Source organism: Pollachius pollachius (assembly GCF_949987615.1).
Source record: "Pollachius pollachius genome assembly, chromosome: 3".
NCBI classification, from domain to species: domain Eukaryota; kingdom Metazoa; phylum Chordata; class Actinopteri; order Gadiformes; family Gadidae; genus Pollachius; species Pollachius pollachius.
The window spans coordinates 10,753,880-10,777,368 of record NC_136936.1 but is presented as its reverse complement, the minus strand read 5'-3'; the positions used below and the strand labels follow the sequence as shown (position 1 = coordinate 10,777,368).

General features: G+C 46.4%; 1 protein-coding gene across 1 annotated transcript in view; it reads left to right on the top strand.

The window, feature by feature from the left end:
* foxo1a (forkhead box O1 a) overlaps positions 1–22,420 on the top strand; it is a 34,555-nt gene extending 12,135 nt beyond the window's left edge. The window contains exons 2-3 of the mRNA XM_079733223.1: positions 15,486–15,677; positions 17,631–22,420. Coding sequence (XP_079589349.1) covers positions 15,486–15,677; positions 17,631–18,899 — 1,461 coding nt within the window. The 3' untranslated portion in view covers positions 18,900–22,420. The remainder of the gene's footprint in view (positions 1–15,485; positions 15,678–17,630) is intronic.
* Positions 22,421–23,489: the final 1,069 nt, after the last annotated feature.

Below are 23,489 nucleotides of genomic sequence, written 5' to 3'. Positions count from 1 at the left end.
TTTTATTGTTAATTTTTAATAAGGTGTATTTCTTACACTATAGTGTAGAGTGCTTCACACAGGATGTGGGTATGGCTTCAGCGTCCACCATCGCCTTGCTTGGATTGGTTCACATGACAACTGGAGGTTCTTGTAGAATACTCGGCAGAACCTCATTTGAATGACTTTGTAAAACACAATTTACCAATTTGTACTTTATTATTTCTTTATTCTTCATTTTATTTTCATCATGATCCCTTACACAAGCTTATTTATTTTCAACGAGTCAATCTAAGCATTGATATTAAAAGGTGCTATAAATAAGGCTAGTACTAATATCATTAGATCTCAACCAAACAGAACGAGGTGCATTTGTGAAGGAAGGGTGCCATAGCGGGGGATAGTAGGAAAGTAGGAAATTACTTAAGTACTTCTATTTATGTTAGTACTTTTATTTATGTTAGTTGTACGCATGTTCATGTATGAGACAGGATTCTCAAATAGATGTGCTGTCCATTAGAGAGAGTGTTTGTGTGTGTGTTTTTCTATTTGTATGTGTGTGTGTCTATGCTATGTTCATGTGTATGTGTGTGTGTGTATGTGTCCTTGTGTACAGAACTAAGGAGGCTTTGGGTAACAACAATGGTGACCGCTATACACAAGATAAACGCTGCTATCAAGGCTGTTCTAAATCAAGTACCAATTACTTTGAAGTCTGAAAGACCTTGTAATTTGTTTCTACTTCTTACTTTTACTTCAAAACCCCAGCAAAGTACCCTGGCATGGCTGCACATCAGTTCTGACTGAAAAGGACGTTTGATACAGGCGTTTACTTTGGTCTCTAGTGAATGGTTGGGGCAAATCAACCCCCCCCCCCCCCCTCCCACAGTTATGGGTTAAGTGGAGGCAATGTCAGACTGAAGATGGAAATTGAGTGCAATGAATGGACAATTCTGTCTGACATCGGAATAATCCATGCATACCATCAAAGTTGAATTGAATTTCCAAAAATTGCAATTGACCTAGTTGTAAAAACTGGAAAGAGTGCAGAGAGCAGCTTTAGGCATTGCAAAGGAAGGCTTATCGAATTCTGGCAGGACTTCAGGTACCATATTGTTCATATTTTCACGGCGGCTGGCAGGAAGTAAGCACGGCCCTTATCATGGCAGCGTGGTGATGATATCATCAGGAGGCGAATTTATGCTGGAGAACGATAACCGCCGTGATTTGTGTTTTTTCCTCGCTCTACTTTCTCACACATGTATACCGGCATCACTGCCACCTTGTCACACATTTTTCATTTGAGTTCCTTCTGATTTAAATGATGATTTTACTGATCAGAACAGCCAAAAAATTTTAACATCTACAACAGTGTTCATAGTGAATTATTCCTGTTCCTTCCACACACTCCCATATCTGTATCCCTGGATTTGATAACATAATGTCTTTGAGTTCACTGAGTTCATGGGAAATGCTGTAGATAGTTGATGCTCTCAGCAGATGTCGTCTTCCCCTTCCCCTTACAATGTTTGGTTCACTGCCATTCATGCAGAGCGATGTGGACTATGTTTGGAGAAACCTGTGGTATGATACACAACTGAATAAATACATTACAAAAAAAGGTACCACCACTCCTATCTGTGTTTTTTTTAGGTAAACAGAGCTAAAGTTAACACTAGCTTGTGTTTATGTTTTTTCCCCATCACCGCCTCATCTCGTGGCTACGGTGCGGGCCTGGTTCGCTTCCCCGGCAGGGCTAGTGTGCCCTGGGTCTTCGTGCCCCGCATCAGCGCACAATGCTAACATGTCACAGTTCACTATCTAGTGTAACCAAGTGGATCCCGAGTCAACGTGACCCGTTTACCCCAAGCCACTCTCGGCTAGGCTAGGCCATCAGATAATCTACACGAGGCTTGTATCCTTTGTTAATCAAACATTGTTACCATGGTGACATTTGTTTTTGTTTTGTTTTTGTTTGGTTGGTTTGCTACTACTCCCTAAATAACTGACCTGCTTAACATGTTAATCAAGACGTGGTTTTCCCTTTTTCTTTGTAGCACACAGCTGGACTCTCATGAGGTTGTGAGGCTATGGGACAAAGACCCAGCCTCACTTAAACTAAATTAATTGAACTTATACTTTTTGTTGACTACTGTCAGGAACGCCGGAACATTGTGGGGCCTGAATAATCCTGAGATAAGATTTTGTACTACAAAGGACTCTATGTCCTGTCAACGTGTCCCTTTATATTAGCCTACTACTTCTCTCTCTTTTTCTCTCTCTCTCTCTCTCTCTCTCTCTCTCTCTCTCTCCTTCCCTCCCTCCCTTCTCTTTCTCTCCCGCCCCTGTCATCTCCCTCTCCCTCCCGCCCCCTCTCTCTAGCAGGTTAGTGTATATTTGGTTTGTTTTGCGGCACACGTTCACCCTCATTTCCTGTCTCTAATGAGACCATTGGCAGGAGAAACCTGGCAGTAAAAGATCCATAATGGCCTCCCAAGCCCCCCCCCCCCCCATCCACACACACACACACACACACACACACACACACACACACACACACACACACACACACACACACACACACACACACACACACTCACACTCAGCTCCCTTCAGTTCCACACAAGCCTTTTTTCCCTGCTTCTTCTCCAAAGGAGCTTTTCTAGGAAGAACATGAGTCATAGTAGCGTAGCTACTGGCTAACCGGTAAGTGCCTGCGTCTATACGGCCGTACCTGCTTACCGGTAAGTGCAGTCAGTGCAGAGCCGCTCTCATGGAAGGGAGCGGCCTAATGCAGAGGAACTAGAATAGTCAAATGTGGGGGTGAATTTTTAATTAAACCCCTTTTAACTAGACCCAGTTCAGTATAAAGTCTGGAAAGGAAAAGTGAAAGAAAGAACGTAATTGAAAAGAGCAAGTGAAGCTTTTGTGTGAATGACTTCACGGTTATAGGGAGGGAATTCATTAACTTGGACTGAGAGCTAGACGCTTTGATGAATAAACGGTCATTTGTCAAGATTACGCGGACCGCTCCCAGACTCCTCAGCTATTGTACTCAGCAGTGCCATGTTGCTTTCTGGTCTGCACTCGAAAACACATTAGTGTGCCATACTGGGATATTTATAGACTTTCATTTATCAGACCACCTCACACACATAGTACTAGTTTACTATACTATTTTTTTTTTTTGAGGCAGTAAATGTTTGAATGCATCATGTTTAATGTCGATGAATATATTTATTTTTTCATTTTATCCGTTGTCAACACAGCTAGAAATAGCAGAAGCCCAAGCCTTCAACCAGCAAGCATTTCCCACTCCCCAAGCGTTAATTGTATGTTATATAACATTTAAATAGATAGTCATTCTAAATAAAAAGCCATTACAGCTATCTAAACAACAATGGGGATGCTAGTGTTAATAGTATCTGAGGGATATCCCCATGTTTGCCTTCTGGAAATTCACTCCATTCCATAGCATGCCCCCTTACAGTACCGGCATTTCAAAACTCAGGATCCGGTCTCCACACCCCCGGGGGGCCCCCCTAGCTCCCCCAAAGCCATGTTCCACTTCCAACACACTCTGACTGTATCCAGAGCCCAGCGCCCGGGGCTTAACACAGGACCCAAATATATCCCAAGCGCCACAGACGCCACCCTGTGCATTTACAGACTGGCATTGTGTGGAACACAGCAACTCATGCACATATTTTAGCATGGTACGGCTCGCATGCACAACCGGGACCCTGTGTGGAGTGTGAGCGAGGCTCTGTGGCGGGGGGAATGAATGAGCTCAGCGTGAGCCGTGCGCCGTAATTGCCGGTCCATGCCAACCAACGCTTCATTACAACCAAAGTACAGGTGCCAGGCAGGCGGGTCACCTGGGGACAGAGCGCCGGCGTCAGCGACGCGGGCCAGGGTGTAGTTTGTCATCAATTTGACGATATTACTTTCTCTTATGCTTGCGCACTCATTCGCTCCCTCGTTCACTTCTTCTCTTTCCTCCTTAATGCCGCTGCTTCAATGACTCCCCCCTTCCCCCTGTTCATTCACTCCCTCAATCGCTCGCTTGTGATTTGACTCCCTCTCTCCCGCCCTTGCTCACTCCAGCCATCCATCCAAGATTATTTTGCTTTGGATGGATCATGTACCACGACCTCATTGACCTACTAGAAAGCGGCAGTATATGTATTCCTCTCTCTCCATCACCACCTTCTCTTTGTTTGGAGTAGATGGATGTATTGGGGGGGGGGGGGGGGGGGGGGGGGGGGGTTGAATATGAATCTTAAGTGCAGTTATTGTTTTCTTGGCCCGCTGTACAGTAGCTCTGCCATCATTGTACGACCCCCTGAGTTGGAGAGACCCGAGGCAGCGGCGGTTACCTCCGGGCTGTGCCAGTCAGAGCAGAGCGTCGTCGTGATTAGGAAGTGGTGGGTCTGCGAGTTGGAAGAGCGGGGGGGGGGGGGGGGGGGGGGGCCTTTCATGGTCGCGTTCGGCTGTGTTTTGACACGGGGGGGGGGGGGGGGGGGCTCTGATGGGATCGGTATCAGGCCTGGCCAGTGCTTCCTGTGTGGACACAATGGAACAGGAAGCGTGTTAATGGCTCTGACGAGGAGTTTGCCAGTTTTCTCTCTCGCACTCGCGCTCTCGTGCTCTCTGTCTCGCTCTGTGTCTCTCTCTATCTGTCTCTATCGCTATCTTGCTTCTTGCTCTCTGTGTCTCTCTCTCTCTCTCCAACTCTTTCTCTCTCTTGCTCTCTCGCTAGCTCTCTCTTTCCATCTCTCTCTCTCTCACAAAGAAATAAAGGGGTCTCCAAGAGGGAGGAAAGAGACAAACATGCGTGCACGGTCAAATCCAACACACATATACACAGCCCTTATACATACAGATAACCCAGAACAGAAATACACACACTTCCATGCACATTTAGTCACACACAAACACACATCTGAAAACATACACACAAACCCTGACTGAATCAGGCTCGCACACTTTCGTTATTCACAGTGCAAGAGAATTTTTTTTCATGTGTCTGCAGGTGAGCACGCCTACAATCGTGCAAATGTGTGCAGACGCATGTGTGTAGCGAGCACACGTGCATGCATCCTTGCTGTCACTTCCACACATGCGTACATACGTGTTCATGCTGGTGCGTACGTGGACACAGGAAGTGGTTGTGTGGGGTTAACCACTCGACGTCTCTACAGTGGGACTGGGGGGTGACTGGGTGATTATGAAAAGAACTTCCTGCCAAGAGGCACCCCGCATAAATACATTTGCAGACAGATTTGCGACGGCCCAACATAAGTTACTCCCATCGTTGGCGATCAGGGGGACGTCTGTGGCCCCGGCTGTCCTGTGAACAGGCGGGACGCAATGTTAGTATTTAGGGTGCAGTGGTCGGTCCCAACCTTCTAAGGCTGTGTGATTAGGACTAGGGTAGAACATTTATCTTTTTTGATAATATTTGTTACATTTCTGGTCATATCTGTTGAAATTGTTTAACATTTAATAACTCAACTGCTCTGACAAAAACACAAGAAAAAATACACTTGCAGGCCTGTAATAGCCTCGTCCAAACATTTAATTTAGCCCAAATGAAATTATTGGACGGCCTGCCTGTCTGTTTACCTACCCAGCTACCTGTTCTCACTCGGCTCGTCCCCTCATTGCTCATGACCTGAGTCAGTGGCGGACTCACCAGGGGGGGCGACTGCCCCCCCTGGTGCCTCCATGGTTGAAAAAGTGCCCTCAAGAGTGGTGAATACGAGAGAAATTGCCTCATTGGCTGCCCTTTACATGTAAAAAAAATGAATGGGTGCCCTCTGGTGCCACTTCATACAATAAATTATGACGATGTGCCCTCTAGAGCAAGAATGTGGCCCTTTTATTTTTTCGCCCCTGCCCTTCAAACACTCTGAGTCCGCCACTGACCTGAGTCCTCCACAGGGCTAGGCAGACCTATTGCTGAAGCTACTCATGTGTTTTGGGGGAGTGGCTTTAGAGGGAGGACTGCAGGGAGGGGCGGGACTTTTTTGTTAGGATACTTTTTTTCAAAATTGCCTACCCTAGCTTAAATTGTGTGGAAAGTCTTGCTTGTTGTGCATCTAATGTCGCACAATCAACCTAATCAACATCTGTCCATAACATCCATGTCCAAATTAACTTATAGCTATCGACAATGCTTGGAACTCTATGCTAGTAAAGCAATTAGAAATATTGGCCATTCATCTTTTCCACAGATACAGGACATATAAGACCTTTCAACCCTTGCAAAGTACAGTATTGTTGGCATAGTACTGTATATTTATGTAGAGTATTTGTAGCCCAATGCTGTACACTTATCACGGTGGTGGGCAGGGTGGTGGCGAGGGGTCGGGGTGGATCGTGGTGTTGAGTAGGGGGTGGGAGAGGGTCACGGGTTCCAGGAAGTAGGAGAATGCTGATCCAAGCGCGATAAGTCTTAAGTGAATTGGAGCGACACACTGGGCCTTGTGTCCCCTTCCTTCCCCGGCTCTCCCCTGCCCTCCCCCTCTCCCTCAATTACAGCCAGTTGCACTCTCTGGCCGGAGAGAGAAAGTCTCTTTCTCCGAGCGTTCAGCTGGGGCGGTGGAGGCCTGTGGACGTCCTCTCTCGTCCTCAAACAAAGAGGGAATAGGAGGCATCAGCGAGATGGGAGGGTTATGGAAGGAAGGAGAGGACAGCGATGATCTATTCCTGGCTTGTGCTGTATCCTAAGGTCAAATTCCATTTATAAACCCAAAGATCTTAAATGCAGAAGTCATGCCAGGGGGCCAGCTGCTATTTCTGTTGCCCATCAACAGTGAGCTCTTTATTTCCTGCTCCGCGCGGGTGAATAGGCGCTAAAGCAATCGTTGCCTTTTTTTCCCCTTCATTTTGATGCAATTGACGGGTGCGTGAAGACAGAACAAAGAGCTAAGGATTGATATTTAATGTTGCTTCGTTATATCTGCGGCATTGTGACTGATGGCCGTGTTGACTTTGGCAAATAGGTCAGCGATTATCTCTGAGCTGTTCAATATTGGAGCTCATGATAACCTATCACAACCTATCAATCTCCAAGCACACACACTGGGCCTGGGCTCCGACCCTGACGTATGAAATGTGAATTCATAAATGGTTATTAATATTGCCGGTTCCTAATCTGTATGCATGTGTGTGCATATCTGTGGGTTTGTGCCCACATGTGTCTGTCTGTCCGTCTGCTGTCTGTGTCTGTGTGTGCTTGTGTGTGTGTATGTGTGTGTGTGTGTATGTGCGTGTGTGTGTTTGTGCGTGTCTCTGAGTGTTGAGTCTGAGTGAACACGTGCGTGAGTGTATGCGTTTATGTATGTGAGTGTGTGTGTGTGTGTGTGTGTGTGTGTGTGTGTGTGTGTGTGTGTGTGTGTGTGTGTGTGAGGGATGTATACATGTGAATGTGGTGTAGAGAAAGACAGATTTGCAGTTCGGATCACTCAGGCCAATATACGTCCAGACAAGTCAATACAGCCAGACTTAAACTCTCGACCCAAGGATTCCAGAGAACTCTCATTTTTATCTTTTAGCACATTCCCCATAATGATAGCGATCATTGCTAAAGGTGCGCTAGCATGCTAGTCTTGAGTGAAACTCATCAGGTTGAATTCAATAAAAGCAAACAATTCTAAAGATTCTATGACCTAAAATGCTATCTTTAAGAAAATTGTGTCTGTTGTTGACGTCACCTTAACTTTCTACTAAAACAAGAACAACAGATAAGAAACTAGAAATTACGATAAATGACATAACTTAACAAATGGCCTGAATGTTTCACCATTGGCCTCCGTTACAGTTTACTTTTTTATTGTCCGTTTGAGCTGAAGATCCTAGAGAGTAAGGAGGTCCAATGAAATCAAAATGATCGATTGAACGCAATCAAACAGTCACTGGTGGGCGCTTGATTTTATTACGTTCCCGAAAGGTGGATCCAAAAGATCAATCATGAGGCAGTCTCCATTTTGTTTTATACAGTTACGTCCTCTTGCCTTCCATCGTGGATCAGAACTATAAGAGTCCTTCTCTGGCGTCCTTCCCTGGCAGCCGTGGTACCGCCAGATACGCCACAATTCAGGGGTAATCAAAACACAATCCCGGGTTTCATTGGACGCAGATTAAAAGGGAGAAGATGGGCCTGCTCTTTGTAACGAGATCTTGGCAACGACATCTCGGCACGAAACGGGGAAGAGCCTAACCCCCTCGCCCCCCCTTTCCTATCCCTTCACATCCTTCAGTCAAGCTACCCTATAGCACCCCCTTCAGTAACTTTCTGCCTTTTAAAACCTTCTTAATAAACAGAGGCAGGATAGTCCGGGGTCAATGTCCCCCAGGGTAACCTGTAGGTGTGCTTAAAGCAAGGTGCACCCCTCGTCCCTGCATGCTCATCAATAATCTGTAGCTGAACTCACTGTTTAGAAACACAGGATGATGGAGAATTGTTGGAATAAATGGGTCTGCTTCATAAGAAATACATAGTACTAAGTGAAATTACAATCACCAGCAGCTACTATCAAACATATAGTAGGACTGTGGCGTCTAGCCCCTCAGCTTCCCCCCCCCCCCCACACACACACACACACACATACACACATTCACTCACCAGCAGCTCTTCCCCATGGAGATGTGAGATGAACCCCTCCACGCTGTACACTTAGGGCGGGAGGGCATGCTGAGCTAGCGCTAGGCTAATCACAGGTTTGGTGGCGTTTGTCTGACTTAACCACAACCGCCTTAGCTCACAGCCAGAGAGTCAGCACAAAAGCCCCCCTCTTCCAGACAGAAGCTATCCAGGGGAGCTTAGCGCAAGTGCTAATAGCCGTAGCACTGGCAGGTAATCCCGGTGCAAAGGTCCTCAGACGTTACGCGCTAAATAGCTAGGTGGGGTTACCGCTACGCCAGGCACCAAAACATGCTGTTATGGGATGGAAACCCGCGGCTGGAGGAGTGTCAGGTCCTGTCAGGGAGGGACACCGCCGTTTAATTAACGTGCTTAGGGCTTAGGCGCTACCACCTCTTTCTCATTGTCAGGGCTTTTTTCCCGAGAGCCCTTCTCTGGTAAAGCTGCAGTTTAAATGTCACCGTGGCTTATGGTTGAGTATAGAGCTACGCAGTGGGCTGCTTTTTTCAGTTTTCTCTGCTTTTTAAACTACTTTAGTTTGCCGGGTTCGCCAGATCAAGTTTCGGTTGTGGCTTCTGGTGACTTAAAGCGGGCCTTGCGTGTAGGTGGCGGGTGCTCAACTCAAGAGGGACTTTTCATTAGAGATGACATTTAGAATGACAGCCTTGGTCTGTGATCCAAGTCCTGCAAGGAGGAGAGGGGAGGAGAGGAGAGTAGGGGAGAGGAAAGGATGAGAGAGGAAAGGATGAGGAGAATGCTGAAGATATTAGAGGGGAAGAAAGGAGACATGAGTGGAGAGGAAGGAGATGAGATAGGTGACAAAAGAGGACACATAAGAGGGAAAGAAAGGATTGAGAGGAGTGGAGAGGAGAAGAGATTAAATTGAAGAGGAAAGAAGAGAGAGAGATCAAAGGAGATATGAAAGGCGAGGGAGATTAAAGGCGAGAAGGAAAGGAAACGAAGCAGACAAAAGTTCAAAATCATCATTCTCTCATTTCAGTACCAACCTCTTATCTCTTTCCATCCCTCTCTCATTGTCTATGTTAATCTCTGCCTCTTTTTTCTCAGACAAGCACACACCCACCCCAACGCTGATATACACACCGGAAACCCAGACGCACACACACACACACACACTAACACGCACACACACCCAGCAACTTCCTGAGCCGTGCTGCACATCTATGTGTGTGCCTTCGTTCGGTCGTCCAGAGTGAACTGAGTACGACTTTAATTGACTGTAACATCAGAATAAGCGTACTGTTGCTAAACATAAATGTGGCTGTGAAGGGGGGAAGGGGGAGGGAAGGGGGGGGGGGGGGGGTGGCATTCTTGAGAACTTACTGGCCCTCTGTGGTCTGCATTCCATATTCCCTCCCCCCTCCCCCTGCCGAGCTGCTGTTTCCAGAGGAACAGGAAGCCAGCGCTGCTTCCTGTCACGATACGCTACTTTCATGTGGTCACTTCCTGGTGTTTTCCCCGCGTTGCTGCGCTCTGTAGAACCGCAGATTAGCTGCTCTCACAACCTGCAAGCCGACCGATGGTGTGTGGGTACAGCACGGGAATCAGATCACATCAGATCACATGATCAATTACGCAAAAGAAGTCAATGAGTTTGATTTAACACAAGACCCACCACTTTGCCAGGAAAGAGCATTACTTTTATGTAACATACTGCTATGTAAAATAATGTTCTTGCCATGTTATAAATGATTACTGTTCTAAATAGGGATGATGCAGTATTTCTTGTTTTGAAGCAGACTTTTGGGCGAAAAACACACTTTAGGTGAAAAAATGTTCAAACCTCCGATTTTCCTCACTCTGGTTGGTCCCTCACCAGGTAGTTCTTGTTCCTGTTGTCCTCTGTCGTCTTTTGTCAGGGAGGAAGTCATTACCGCGGAGGGCATGGTGAAATAAACATTGAAACAGGGGGTATGTGTGTTTTGTGTTGTGTTGCTGCTCATACACAGCAGCAGATATAGGTGGTGTGTTTACGATGGGGGGGGGGGGGGGGGGTTAATCACAGCCGGGGAGGGGGAGGAGAGGGGCGATGGGGGCAGCTTTGGTAACCTTGCAGAGGAATGTGGAGAGCGAGAACCCTGGCTTCCCCGCTTCCGAGCAGATAGCTGCCGCTGCTGTGTAGTCTGGGACGCGGTGGCGCTTGAACTTTGCACACCGTGATTGGCTGGAAGACTCAGAGTCCTGCATCCCAGGGAGAGAGATAACCATGGGGGGGGGGGGGGGGGGGTCGGTGAGAGAGGGGGATGGGGAGAACGAGACTTGAGAGTGAAAGAGATGGGAGAGGGGGAGGGAGAGAGACAGATGGAAGGAGAGAGGGGTAGAGAGGTTGTGAGATAGAAAAAGAGAGAGGGACATCGGGAGAGAGAGAAAAAGAGCGAGAAAGAGAGAGAGAGAAGAAAGAGTAGTGGTAAGAGAGAGAAAAAGCAAGAGGGAGAGAGCAAATCTCTCAGACAAAATAACCTCAAACCTTTTTAATTTGAACAAGCACAGACTGCTCAGTACCTTATAACAGCATACCATATGTGTGTATGTGTGTGTGTCTGTGCCTGCGTGTGTGTGCATGCCTGCCTGTGTGCGTGTGTGCATGCGTGTGAAGGTGAGCACAGGTTCAATGATGCATTGTATTCCTGACCATACAGCTATTGACTAAGCACAAACACACACACAAAAGCTAAGAGCATCAAGCACCATAGAAGTGGTGAGTTAGAGAAAAATAACTATTGAGAGGGAAGGATAAAATAACCTATCTTAAATATAAAAAGAGACACAGACTGCTCAATACTTTTGTCAGCATACCACACGTTTGTGTGTGTGTGTGTGTGTGTGTGTGTGTGTGTGTGTGTGTGTGTGTGTGTGTGTGTGTGTGTGTGTGTGTGTTTGTGCGCGTGACATACACACACACACAAAATAAACAATTTTTGAAATATCCCTACTAGAATCAAATTTGATAATCAACGTTTTTAAAAAGGAACCAAAGACAGAAACTGAAGTGCGAGAACACCACTCCCTCTGGTGAAAAAAGGACAATGCAACTTGGTTCCTATCAGTTAGCCTTGACCCCCAGATGGGTCAGCTAGCCTCCTGTCTTAAGGATGATATAAGGCTGCAACACAGCCAATCACATCGCAGCAGGCAAACTGAAGCTGTCATGGGTGAGAAATAGCAACAAAAAAAAGAGCAATAGCACAAGAGAGAGCAATCGCACACAGAGGGAGAGAGAGAGAGAGTGCCTTCCAGATCAAGACAGACAAAGTGAGAGAGATAGAGATTGCACGGAAAGACCATGAGAGAGAGAGAGAGAGAGCGAGAGAGAGAGAGAGAGAGAGAGAGAGAGAGAGATTCTCGTGACCTATCCTACACCAGTTGCTTCTGGACTGCAGCAAGGGACTGCCGTCATCAGCCACCCAATCACACCACCCCAAGGTCACATGATTTGAGAAGTTTAATGTCCTTCATTCAATAGACGTCAAGACGGCTGTCTCCACTCTGGTTTAACTAAATGTAATGGTTAAGGAACAGAGTCAGGTGAGAGGGAGGGTTAGAGAGGGAGGGAGGGAGCCAGAGAGAGGGATTGGGGGAGCGAGAAATAGAGCGGGATGGGCAGAGAGAGAGAGAGAGAGTATTTGAGGACGCAGTAGAGAACGAGGGAGGGAGGGTGGGGGGGGGGGGGGGAGTGAGGGAGGAAGGGCAGGGGGGAGAGAGGGAGGAAGGGCAGGGGGGAGAGAGTGGAAGAGAAGTAGAGAGAGATAGAGGGAGAGGTATGACAGAGGGGTAAGAGGGGCAGACAGAGAGAGAGGGGGGGGGGGGAAGGCGCAAGGGAAGGGAGACGCAAGAAAGAGAAGTTTTAAAAATAGTGGAAGAAGTGTGTATTTTTTCCCAGGGCTGCAGGAGTAGGTTGCGTGCCGCCGGAGGTAGAGAGAGGGGGGGGGGGGGGAGAAAGAGAGAGAGAGAGAGAGAGAGAGAGAGCAGACAGGCGTGAGAGGAGGAGTCGGAGGTGAGGAGGGCAGACTAAGAACCAGATGTGGGGGGGGTGAGTCACCATGACGATGGGGCTATTGTGACGCTGGGCGCCGTGTGCACGCCAGCCCCCGGGCGTTGGGACCCAGCCATGCTACACGCTTCACACTAGCCGTACCACAGGGTCCTGGCATCACAACCTGAAAGCCCTGTTCGCCTCCCGCCTTTAGGTCTACAAAGCCATCATACAACCCATGTTCTACTACGTTTAATATTAACTGTTTCTTAGTAGTAGTATAACTGGGATTGAGTGCATGATTGGGTCAGACAGCAAGAGCAAGTGGGTCCATGAAGTCTGGCTGAAAAAGAGAACTCCACTAAAATGTCCACTGAGGCTAATTCAGGGCGTCTTTCTCACATAAATCCTATAGATGAGAACACTTCCAAACACTGTGCATTGTGAACAAAGCGAGCATTGAGATTATTTTAAAGACACAGGATTCGCTCTGTCTTTTAACCCCAGTGCTTCGGTTTCTGCGCCATGGCAGTCCTTGGCGTACTCGCACGTTTGTCTTCTTGGCTTATCGTGCCAGATGTTTCCCCCAGAATGCAGGTGCGTCTGTGTGTTACTTGAATGAAGTTTTCCGTCTTCCTGAGAGCGACGGCAAAAAAAAAAGGAGAAAAAAAAGATATTAATTTCCGTCGGTGTGTGTAACCAGGCAACAGTGGTTTGCTGAATAAAGGTGTGAGTGAGTACAAAAGCCGAGCTGTTTCCGCCCTGCAGATTGTGTTGGACTTTTGACAGGACGTGCAGTCAGGTGGAATGTGTGTGTTATTGTGTGTGTTATTGTAATGGCCAACACACAATGGACCACCACTGTTTGTTAGGGATATTGCGTCCACATGTACAATATTGTCCGTAGATAAGCCTGTATTACTCATGGAAGAAACACTTTATTGACATTCAGTGTAGGTGTGTGCGTGCATTTATTCCTGCATAAATGCATATGTCTGCGTGCATGTTTTTGTGTGCATAAGTGTCTATGCATGCATGTGTGTGTGTGTGTGTGTGTGTGTGTGTGTGTACTTGTGTGCGTATGCCTTTGTGTTAGTTAGTGTACGCCAGTGCATGACTGTCTGTGTCTACATACGATAATGAACAGTATATGTACACTGTTGTAAAGTGACTTGAGATGCCCCTAGTTCCTCTCCCTGCAATCCACAATTCATCCAAACCCTGGGTCTCACCAATAATCCTGAGTCTCCATTTAAGGGGTCTCATCCAAACCCTGGTTCTCACCAAAAACCCTGAGTCTCCAATGAAGGGGTCTCATCCAAACCCTGGGTCTCCCCAAAAACCCAGAGTCTCCATTTAAGGTGTCTTATCCAAACCCTGGTTCTCCCCAAAAACCCTGAGTCTTCATTTAAGGGGTCTCATCCAAACCCTGGGTCTTCCCAAAAACCCTTGGTCTCCCATGAAGGGGTCTCATCCAAACCCTGGGTCTCACCAAAAACCCTCGGTCTCCCATGAAGGGGTCTCATCCAAACCCTGGGTCTCCCCAAAAACCCTGGGTTTCCCAGAGAGAGGGGGAGAGTTCTCCCTCTACCTCTCTTGAAGACCCAGTATAACGACATTCCTATTCTGCTTCAGTTAAATGAACCTCTCCATATCCCTGATCCACTGAAGCATCCAGACACATATCCAAGAGAACATGCACCGCCCTTTATAGAGTGGAATACTTTAATTTGTTGTGCCATGTCTCTTTTGCGAGTTATATGTTGTCTTCTACGGTTCCCTGCTATTGGGTTTGTTTCTATACTTGTTTGATGAAGAAATTCATTACACTTATGATATATGTATGTGAATAATATGTGAATATAGGAAACATCCCATTTCATATCTGAAATATTTTACCAAAGTCAGAAAAACCCAGATAAGATGCTGGACTGAACACTGAACGGATCATATTTATGTATGGATTTTTCAGGACTTTGTCATTTGCGAATGCTGGCTTCTTCGAGCCGGCCCAGCAGGGCACCAATAGTATCCATGTTTGGATTGGTATGCACACCCGCTTGGAAACAATCATAAAAACGTGTGTAATTGTACGTTGAGAGCGCCTTTGTTGTGTTTGATGTGTTTTTCCCCGGCACTAGGGTGGGTGTCCCTGGGTGGGATAGAGTCGGGACTGGCAGAGATCTATAATCCTAACTGGGTCAAGCGTTTAACAAGACTGGTTCTCCCCCATGGCCTTGTGCTATCGTATGCTTTCGTTTATGGATTTATTGCTCCTCTCTGTGTTCTTATAGGATCATGGTTCCAATGTTGGTGTGAGAGATTCTGTGCTGCACAGATGTACACACAGATATAGCAGGGGGTTTTATTCTTTTGGTGGAAACTGTTTCACCCCATGTGACTCTGTGGCTCAGCCTGCTAGTGCAATTAGTAATAGTTCATGTACGCAGTTCTCCATGCAGAGATGCAGGTTAGATTCCCTCCTGCGGTTCCTTGCAAGACGTCATTCACCTTCTCTTTCAACCCACTTTCCTGTCCTCAAATGAAAAAGTAGAAAGCAGAATGACAAATGAATAACTACTTCTCCCTATCTGTCCTTCTGCTGAAATGCACCTTACTAGTTTAACTAATAGTACAAACGGCTCCCTGTGTTTTAACTTGTTTTCAAGGTAAAGAGAAAGGATCTCTTTCAATATTAATCCAATACCAAGACTCTCAAAACGAGAAGGTGATTTTCTTTTAAAATACAAGGTAGAAAAAGGTACAAATAAATAAATACCAAGCAATTAGAAACCCAAAATATTCCATGCAGATAAAAGAAAGAGAAATGTAATGAACATCTCCCTCCATCCTCGCCTGCAGAACTCCATCAGACACAACCTGTCGCTGCACAGCCGCTTCGTGCGAGTGCAGAACGAGGGCACGGGCAAGAGCTCCTGGTGGATGCTGAACCCCGAGGGTGGCAAGAGCGGCAAGTCTCCCCGCCGCCGCGCCGCCTCCATGGACAACAACAGCAAGTTCAGCAAGAGCCGGGGGAGGGCTGCCAAGAAGAAGGTAAGGGCCTGGGAGGACGAGGAGGAGCACTGTAGACTCCTGGAGGCATTTAGGCGTTTTATTATCCAAAGAGACGTACAGGTGAGAGAACAGCCACAGAGAGTGACAGAGACCTACAGAACAGCCACAGAGAGTGACAGAGACCTACAGAACAGTCACAGGTTGTTACAGAGACCTACGGAGTACAGCCACAGAGAGTGACAGAGACCTAGGGAAAACAGCCACAGAGAGATACAGAGACCGACGTAGAACATCCAAAGAGTGACAGAGACCTACGCAGAACAGCCACAGAGAGTTACAGAGACCAACGGAGAACAGCAACATAGAGTTACAGAGACCTACCGAGAACAGCCACAGAGAGTTACAGAGACCTACTGAGAACAGCCACAGAGAGTTACAGGGTGACAGAGACCTACGGAAAACTGCCACAGAGAGTGACAGAGACCTACAGAACAGTCACAGGGTGTTACAGAGACCTACGGAGTACAGCCACAGAGAGTGACAGAGACATACAGAGAACAGCCACAGAGAGTTACAGAGACCTACGGAGAACAGCCACAGAGAGTTACAGAGACCAGCCACAGAAAGTGACAGAGACCTACGGAGAACAGCCACAGAGAGTTACAGAGACCAGCCACAGAAAGTGACAGAGACCTACGGAGAACAGCCACAGAGAGATACAGAGACCTAGGGAGAACAGCCACAGAGAGATACAGAGACCTAGGGAGAACAGCCACAGAGAGATACAGAGACCTAGGGAGAACAGTCACAGAGAGATACAGAGACCTAGGGAGAACAGCCACAGAAAGTGACAGAGACCTAGGGAGAACAGCCACAGAGAGATACAGAGACCTATGGAGAGAACAGCCACAAAGATCTACGGAAAACAGCCACAGAGAATTAAGGAGACCTAAGGAAAACAGCCACAGAGTGACAGAAACCTACGCAGAACAGCCACAGAGAGTGACAGAAACCTAGGGAAAACAGCCACAGAGAGATACAGAGACCGACGTAGAACATCCAAAGAGTGACAGAGACCTACGCAGAACAGCCACAGAGAGTTACAGAGACCTACCGAGAACAGCCACAGAGAGTTACAGGGTGACAGAGACCTACGGAGAACAGCCACAGAGAGTGACAGAGAGTTACAGAGACCTATGGAGAACTGCCACAGAGAGTTACAGAGAACAGCCACAGAGAGATACAGAGACCTATGGAGAACAGACACAGAGAGTTACAGAGACCTACGGAGAACAGCCACAGAGAGATACAGAGACCTATGGAGAACAGACACAGAGAGTTACAGAGACCTACGGAGAACAGCAACAGAGAGTGACAGAGAACAGCCGCAGAGATTTACAGAGAACTGCCAGAGAGAGTTACAAAGACCTACAGAAAACAGACACATGCATCCACTGGCACTCATCATTGGAGAAGCTAGAACAAAACTTATATTTGTATGACGTAGTTATGAAACACAATGTAAGTAGTATTCTGAGAGGGTCAAAGTCCAGGTCAAGACTCTCTTTGTCTTCCGTTGGTGTTCACTATGAAGCCAAGCCCACACAGTTATCCTTTAAGCAGGAAATTCTTGAATTAGAGCTTTATCGATGCCAAATAAGTGAGATGAGGATACATGTTAGAATATAATTTTTAAAATAATCAAATCGAATCTGATCCCACATGATCTAACGTCATCTCAAATCATTTGGCTGTATTTGTTGTATTCTCCTCGACTATAACTCTACTATAATCCGATTTAAATCAACTCTGATGTGGTGTGTGTGTTGTGTGTGTGTGTGTGTGTGTGTGTGTGTGTGTGTGTGTGTGTGTGTGTTTGTGTGTGTGTGTGTGTGTGTGTGTTTGTGTGTGTGTGTGTGTGTGTGTGTGTGTGTGTGTGTGTGTGTGTGTGTGTGTGTGTGTGTGTGTGTGTGTGTGTGTGTGCGTGTGCAGCTGTCCCTGCAGGGTGGTCCTGAGGGGGGGTCCGAGAGCCCCGGCTCCTCCTACTCCAAGTGGCCCGGCAGCCCCAACTCCCACAGCAACGACGACTTTGACGCCTGGAACAGCTTCCGTCCGCGTACCAGCTCCAACGCCAGCACGCTGAGCGGCCGCCTCTCACCCTTCATGCCCGAGGACGACCTGGGCCACGAGGGCGACGTGCACATGGTCTACCCCGGCGCGCCCGGCTCCAAGATGGCGTCCACGCTGCCCAGCCTGACGGAGATGGCGGGCTCGCTGGGCCACAGCTCGGAGAACGTGATGGAGAACCTCCTGGACAACCTCAACCTCCTCTCGCCCAACAACTCCCAGGTTGGGGGCGGGGCCAGCACCCCGTGCTCCTCCCAGTCGTCCCAGTCGTCCCCTCTGATGCAGGGCAGCCCGGGCTACCCGTCCTACAGCTCTCCCAGCATGGGGCCTGCCGTGCAGCAGCAGCAGCAGCAGCAGCAGCAGCAGCAGCAGGACTTCCGCAAGTGTATGTACGGCCCGACCGGCATGAACGCGCTGACCTCCAGACCCATGCAGCCGCTGGCCGAGACCAAGCCCAGCTTCGGCGTGCCCTCTCTGGGCGGGTACGCCTGCCCCGCCGGGCTCCTCAAGGAGCTCCTTACCAATGACTCGGAGCAGCAGCACGGAGACCTCATGCCCCCCTCCGTGGAGTCGGTGGTGTCGCCCCCTAGCGGCCGCTGCATGCTGCCGTCCTACAGCAGCGTGCAGCACGGCGCCAAGCATCTCCAACACGGCCTGGCCCACCCCCGGCAGCAACCCCACAACATCCTCAGCCAGTCGCCCGTGGCGCCCATGAACGGGGGCCGCCTGCTGATGTCGCTGAACCACGTGGGTGGCAGCACGCGTCTGCCCGCGCTAAAGAGCCCCATGCAGATGCCCTACGGCCTGGTGAACCACCTGGGCGGTGGTGGTGTCGGTGGTGGTGGTGGGGGTGGCATTGGAGGAGGAGTGGGGGGACTACCCTTGGGGTACTGCCCGCTGAGCACCAACGGGTACGGACGACCGGGGCCACTGCTGCCCCAGCACCACACCGAGAGGCTGCCCAGCGACCTGGACGACATGTCCATCGAGAGGTTTGAGTGCGACGTGGAGTCCATCATCCACGACACCCTGATGGACGGAGACTCTCTGGACTTCAACTTCGAGCCCATGGTGACCCAACCGGGGTTCAACCACGGCGTGAAGACCACCACCCACAGCTGGGTGTCTGGGTAGAGGTCTGCGGAGACTGAAGACCCCCCTTCCCCCTCCTAAACCCCTCTCTATTCTCTCTCTCTTTCTCTCTCAGGCGCCTCAGTTGACTCAACGCTTTGTTTAAAGGACAATGTAAAAAAATAATAATAATTTGGAAGAATACATGATTTCAATTCCCCTTCGCCTAAAAGTGACAAGAACTCTGACCTTCACATTCCTGACCTTCCTGATATTTCAGTACGAAAAATCTGTCCCCCTGAATATTCTCTTTCAAAAAAACGAGACTGGTCGTATCTTTTGACGAAAGATGCCTCTTTTCCAATAGTACAAAAGTACAAAAACAAATTATTTTTCTAAAGTCCTTATAAACCAAGTGCCAAATGCTTTGCCTTAACCTCAGAGCCAAACTGAAACACGCCTCTCCGGTTTACTTGCTAAAGATGCTAATGGTCACATTAGCTAACGTTAGCATAATCACTGTGCGTCGGTTGTATTTTTTGTATTTTCTTTTCAGTTATCGATACTGCCAGCTAAACCCCAACAATGCAGCACAAATAACAACATGATACCGCACAAACTTTAACAGGATGGACATTTCGCTGCCTTGATTCCCAATGTTTGTATATACTATTCTAACGATAAATGATGCTGACTTTAATATGTGACATGGGTGGTTGGAGTTGTGGGATGGAGGGGAAGGGTTGGGACGTCTACAGGAGATTCGGAGAGAACATGAAACCAGTGGAAGATGTTACATGTTTAGTGACTGTCTTTGGCTTGAATCAGTTGTACATATATTATAATGTAATTAGTACTATGTGGTCTCGTATTTGTATTTTTTTAAGCCTGTACATAGTGTTTACAGAGCGAAAAAAAAAAAGAAAAAATCATGGCAGCAGGCTTCGAGATTTGAGTGTGCTGGGACACAAGACTGGATCAGATTGTTTTGTGTAAAGGAGCGTGGACCAGAGTGACTCTGGATTCAGAGTGCTTGTGAATTGCCTTTCAAATCGGACTGTAAAACATTCTTATTCCTTGTACATACATTGAAAATGTATATTAAAATGATAGAGTAGATGTTTATTAGATTTAGTATGTATTTGAGAGCTAAATTATTTTGGGTTAATATAGATTTATGTTGGTGCACAATGTGCACTCACTCACACCCACACACACACGCACACACTCATCAGAATCGGTTTTGACCTTAATACCACAGAGGCCTATTTAACGTTCCTGCTAGAGTCGCTAACATTCAATCTTGAAGGTTTTTATTCCTATATAAATAATATTATATATAAAACTATAAAATGTAAATGTCAGTTGTTCAGAAAGTTCTTAAATCCAGCACTCTTGAAGTATAAACACAGTGAATTCCTTGTTTTTATTTTAGTCTCCAGTGGCCTGCTTCTCTCATTGGTCGACAGGGGAACACCTGGTTCTGTCATTGGTCGAGATTTTTCTAAAACTCTGGAGGTTGCGTTCATGTCACGCAGACAAAAATTAATTTCCCAGCGCTACTGTTAGTGTTTGACAGTAGAACTGAACCTGTGACGTGGAGATCAGGTTTTGATTGGGCGGACACTGTGATCACCCCCTCCCACCCTGTTTAAAGAGGAGCCAATCACTGACATGAAACCTCCTGGACAGTGCCACCTCTGCTGTTACCCTGTTTAGATGGACGAGGGCTATTTTCTGTTTGGCGGTGGTAGGGCTTTCTTAAGTTGCTCTACAAATAGTGTCAGTTTGGTACTGTCTCGGAGGTAATATTTGTATCTGTTTGGTTTCACTTAACATTGCGATCTTGAAATGTAAATGCATCTCATGGAATTTTCCTTAAGAAAAACTAACCGCTGAGCCCTTTATGTGCTTTATAAATACATTTGGCTCTACTGCTTTGAAGGGGCATTAACGGAACTAAACAGTGCCTCTGCTACCTCTCTTTGTCCGTTGCGTTAATAGTCTTCTGTCGCACTGGAGTCAGTCTTGGGTGTACCTTTTACAAAAGGTGATACCAATACCTTTACAAGTACCTTTACTTAACAACCTTAACCATTCATACATCGATAAATGTGTAGATTGTGTAGTTGCCCTTTCTATATTCCTTGATTGGTGCAGAACTAAAACATAAAACAAATGTGACTAAAATGTATCTATATAAGCCGTTAACCAACTTTGGAATACCAATCATTATCAACATTATTTGTCCCGCATAAATTGATGTTGTCTGGATATTTTCCATCCACACCTTTAGCAGAACGATTTCCAACCACTCAAACAACACCAGCTTATGTCTGACCAGCATGTGTGCATTGGGACCTTAGGACCATGCTTTATATCTCAGAAGTATGTTTTACAGACGCGATGTGAGAAAGAGGTTGAATTAAATGGAGTAGAGAAAGCTAGGAGGACAACCCTTCCCACGGGAAAGCTACTAGTAAAATGTCTTTATACCAACATTAAGATGATAGGCCTACCAAACGCCAAAATTGATTGAATATTGCTTTGAGTCTGGAGTAAGAGTGCTCCACTCTACTGAAATCAGTTGGGGAAGTTTGGGGGAAATTTCGGACCAGAGAGCACTAACACATCGTAGGACTGCCATCGTTGTTGGGACCGGGGGTTGGGGGATGGGAGGGGGGATTTAAAAACCGACAAAACTTACATTTCAAGCGACTTTTCATAGAAGCCGTGAAACAAGCTGCTGATGTTGTCTTAGGTGCCCGGTGTTGCCTTTATCTACCCAAAAATGCCATAGTGTACTATAACCGAGGTTTGCCTTCTGAAGTCAAACTAATATATTTAGCGTTTTTATCATGTGGTATGTTAAGAAATATATATTTGTGCCGGTCACTCAAGTCAAGATAAACTTAAACAAATCCATGTTGTCAGTGTCACAGGGTTTACTCTAAACAAAGAAAAAAAAAAGTGAATTGTACTAAGTAAATTATATCCAAGCATTTTTCAAATGATTGAATCTATGCATTGTATTACTTAATATTATGTTGCTATTCTTATGTTTTAACTTTTCCTTGAACTCATGACAGAGATATTATATTGTATCATAGAGCTGTGAGATATTATGGTATGTGTTGTTGTCAAAGTTGTATGTTCCAGATAGTTATATTGGCAAAAAAATGAAGTTTATTTAGAGAATAGATAATGCAGTAATTGATATGCTAAGCTTTTGTAAACTGACATGTTGTATTTCCTGTATTTAGCTACAGTTTGTAGAAAAAAAGCTGAAAAACTAACAAAATATTGAAAAATATCTGAAAAAAAAGATCACATTTTTAAATTGAAAGAAAAATGTCTAGTCTGTAAAATAATCCATGCTGAAATGCTGGATTCTGGACCAATTTTTTTGTAATTTTATGAGTAGAAAGATATTGCACTTTTACTTACGTTTTATAACAAAGTGCGCCTCGCGTTAGGAGGAAGAATATCCATATTTTAAAAAAGGTTCTGTTACATTTAACTTATGTACAGGAAAACATTTGGAATTGTGCTGTGTGATTTGCAATCAAGAAGAATATATAACTTGTTCAACATTAATGTATTAAGATTTAAATAAATGTACTTCTGTGTTTAAGAATTTCTTCTTCCCTTTAATTGAAACATCTCAAACTTAACATGTTAAATATAGAAAACAGATTATATATACAAAATATAATTAGAGACTGCCATGAACAAATTACAGAATGTTTCCCATTGATATATCAGTTGCCATGGAAATTGGTGCAAAGGAAAAACAATCCCTTACAATATTTGCCCATCAAAAGGTAACAGCATTGCACAGCACAACAAAAGCAAACAGAGGGGCAAATGAATAAATTACTTAATTCATGGGGGGCCCCAAGACGTTCTTTGACCAGGGCCCCCAAAACACTAAGGCCGCCCCTGCGTACAGCACAAAGGACATGTTATGGTATTTAACTCAAAGACATCACAAACCGAGAAAGACTAGGTACTGTGTTGATATTCTTCAGCACTAACCTCTTCAATATTTTTTAACTGGACTGCAGTCCAATGTCACATGGAGGAATTACATTTTTACCAAAGTAGTGTTTTCCAGGGTAGTAATATCCTGCATAGGATATGATTATTTCTTCTCCCAACTGTGCATGGCACTCATATTTGAGCTAAAAGAATGTTGTGTTTTCTGCTAGTGGTTTGGTAGTCGTCTGACCGGCTGTTACTCTCCGTGGTCACTCTGAGAGAGCGTATATGCTGGGGTTTTACTACAGAAATCACCCGGTGGAACCATCGACTATCCCAAGAACCGTTTAAGACCTCCAAGTCCAAAAACACCCTGGCCCTGTGGGGAAAACCCAAGCACAGCAATCCATCAAAGCGGTAGAACACTGTTTGAAGGGTCTACCAATACATGACACGGGGCAGTAGCTTGTTTTACTTGGCAGAGGCTGTTAAAATACTGGAGAGTGAGTAGCGTCACAGCGTCGGTATCTTCTCACCTCAGCCTTCCTGGCCCATGTCTGCTCTCTGGTCAGGAAAGGACCCTTTAGCCCATCGCAGGACCGAACCCAGCGCATGGTTTGCTAATAGTGGCAATCCTCTCTCCATGCTCCCCCCCCATAATAACTATTTTCT